Source organism: Penaeus monodon, chromosome 32 (assembly GCF_015228065.2).
Source record: "Penaeus monodon isolate SGIC_2016 chromosome 32, NSTDA_Pmon_1, whole genome shotgun sequence".
NCBI classification, from domain to species: Eukaryota; Metazoa; Arthropoda; class Malacostraca; order Decapoda; family Penaeidae; genus Penaeus; species Penaeus monodon.
This window is the reverse complement of record NC_051417.1, coordinates 31,258,223-31,258,999: the sequence shown is the minus strand read 5'-3', so window position 1 is coordinate 31,258,999 and position 777 is coordinate 31,258,223. Positions and strand designations below refer to the sequence as shown.

Below are 777 nucleotides of genomic sequence, written 5' to 3'. Positions count from 1 at the left end.
GTTATGTATTCATAAATGTCATTATCCAAAACTTATTGGCCGATGTCCCGAAGAGGCCCGGGAAAGACGTGAGCAAGAGCAGGCCAACGAATGTGACCCCGATGTAGAAGAGGCTCTCACCGCTAATGGTGACGGAGGTGTCTTTGTCGTCGTAGAAAAGTCGTGCGTCGTTTTTGTGGGCGGTGTCGGCTGCGTGCGTGAGAGCGGCCAGGGCGAGGAGGGAGGCGGTGATTCCTACAAAGGGATGGTTTGGTGGTTGCTATTTTATTAGGGTTGTGATGGTATTACTTAACGATAATTACTGTAAAAACAAACAAGTGAGAAGGGGGGAAAGACAGTGAAATGAAACATAGGCGTAAGGAAAGCCGTTCCAAATTGTGGGAATTTCTCACATCACATCAATATATATTATTGACTTCAAATGTATTACGATATTCAATATTCTAAAATGAGAACAAATCACATATACAAATCTTAATTCTTGTAACTTACTGAAAATGTATGGGCATCTATGATCCACTTTCATAAATAACGTTAGTATTCGCATATCACAAGTAGAATTTTCAGTCAACGTATATTCACAAACTCCCACATACATTTCTGCAGAGACCGTATGAGCTAAGTGTTAAACCGTACCCTGAGCGGCCATTGTATATCTCTAGAACCGTGACAGGACAGGACAAGCAACAGAGTAGATAGTCACTATAAGGTTTCACGGGATAACTGGTGCTTCAAACGTGCCCAAATCCTACTTGAGTAGACGTGCGGGGTTGATTG

General features: G+C 42.6%; 1 protein-coding gene across 1 annotated transcript in view; it reads right to left on the bottom strand.

Annotated features, from left to right (window-relative positions):
- Positions 1-649, bottom strand: part of LOC119593637 — an 805-nt gene extending 156 nt beyond the window's left edge. The window contains exons 1-2 of the mRNA XM_037942589.1: positions 637-649; positions 33-234 (exon numbers count right to left, since the gene is read on the bottom strand). Of these exons, the coding sequence (XP_037798517.1) occupies positions 33-234; positions 637-649 (215 nt within the window). The remainder of the gene's footprint in view (positions 1-32; positions 235-636) is intronic.
- Between the last annotated feature and the right edge of the window lie 128 nt (positions 650-777).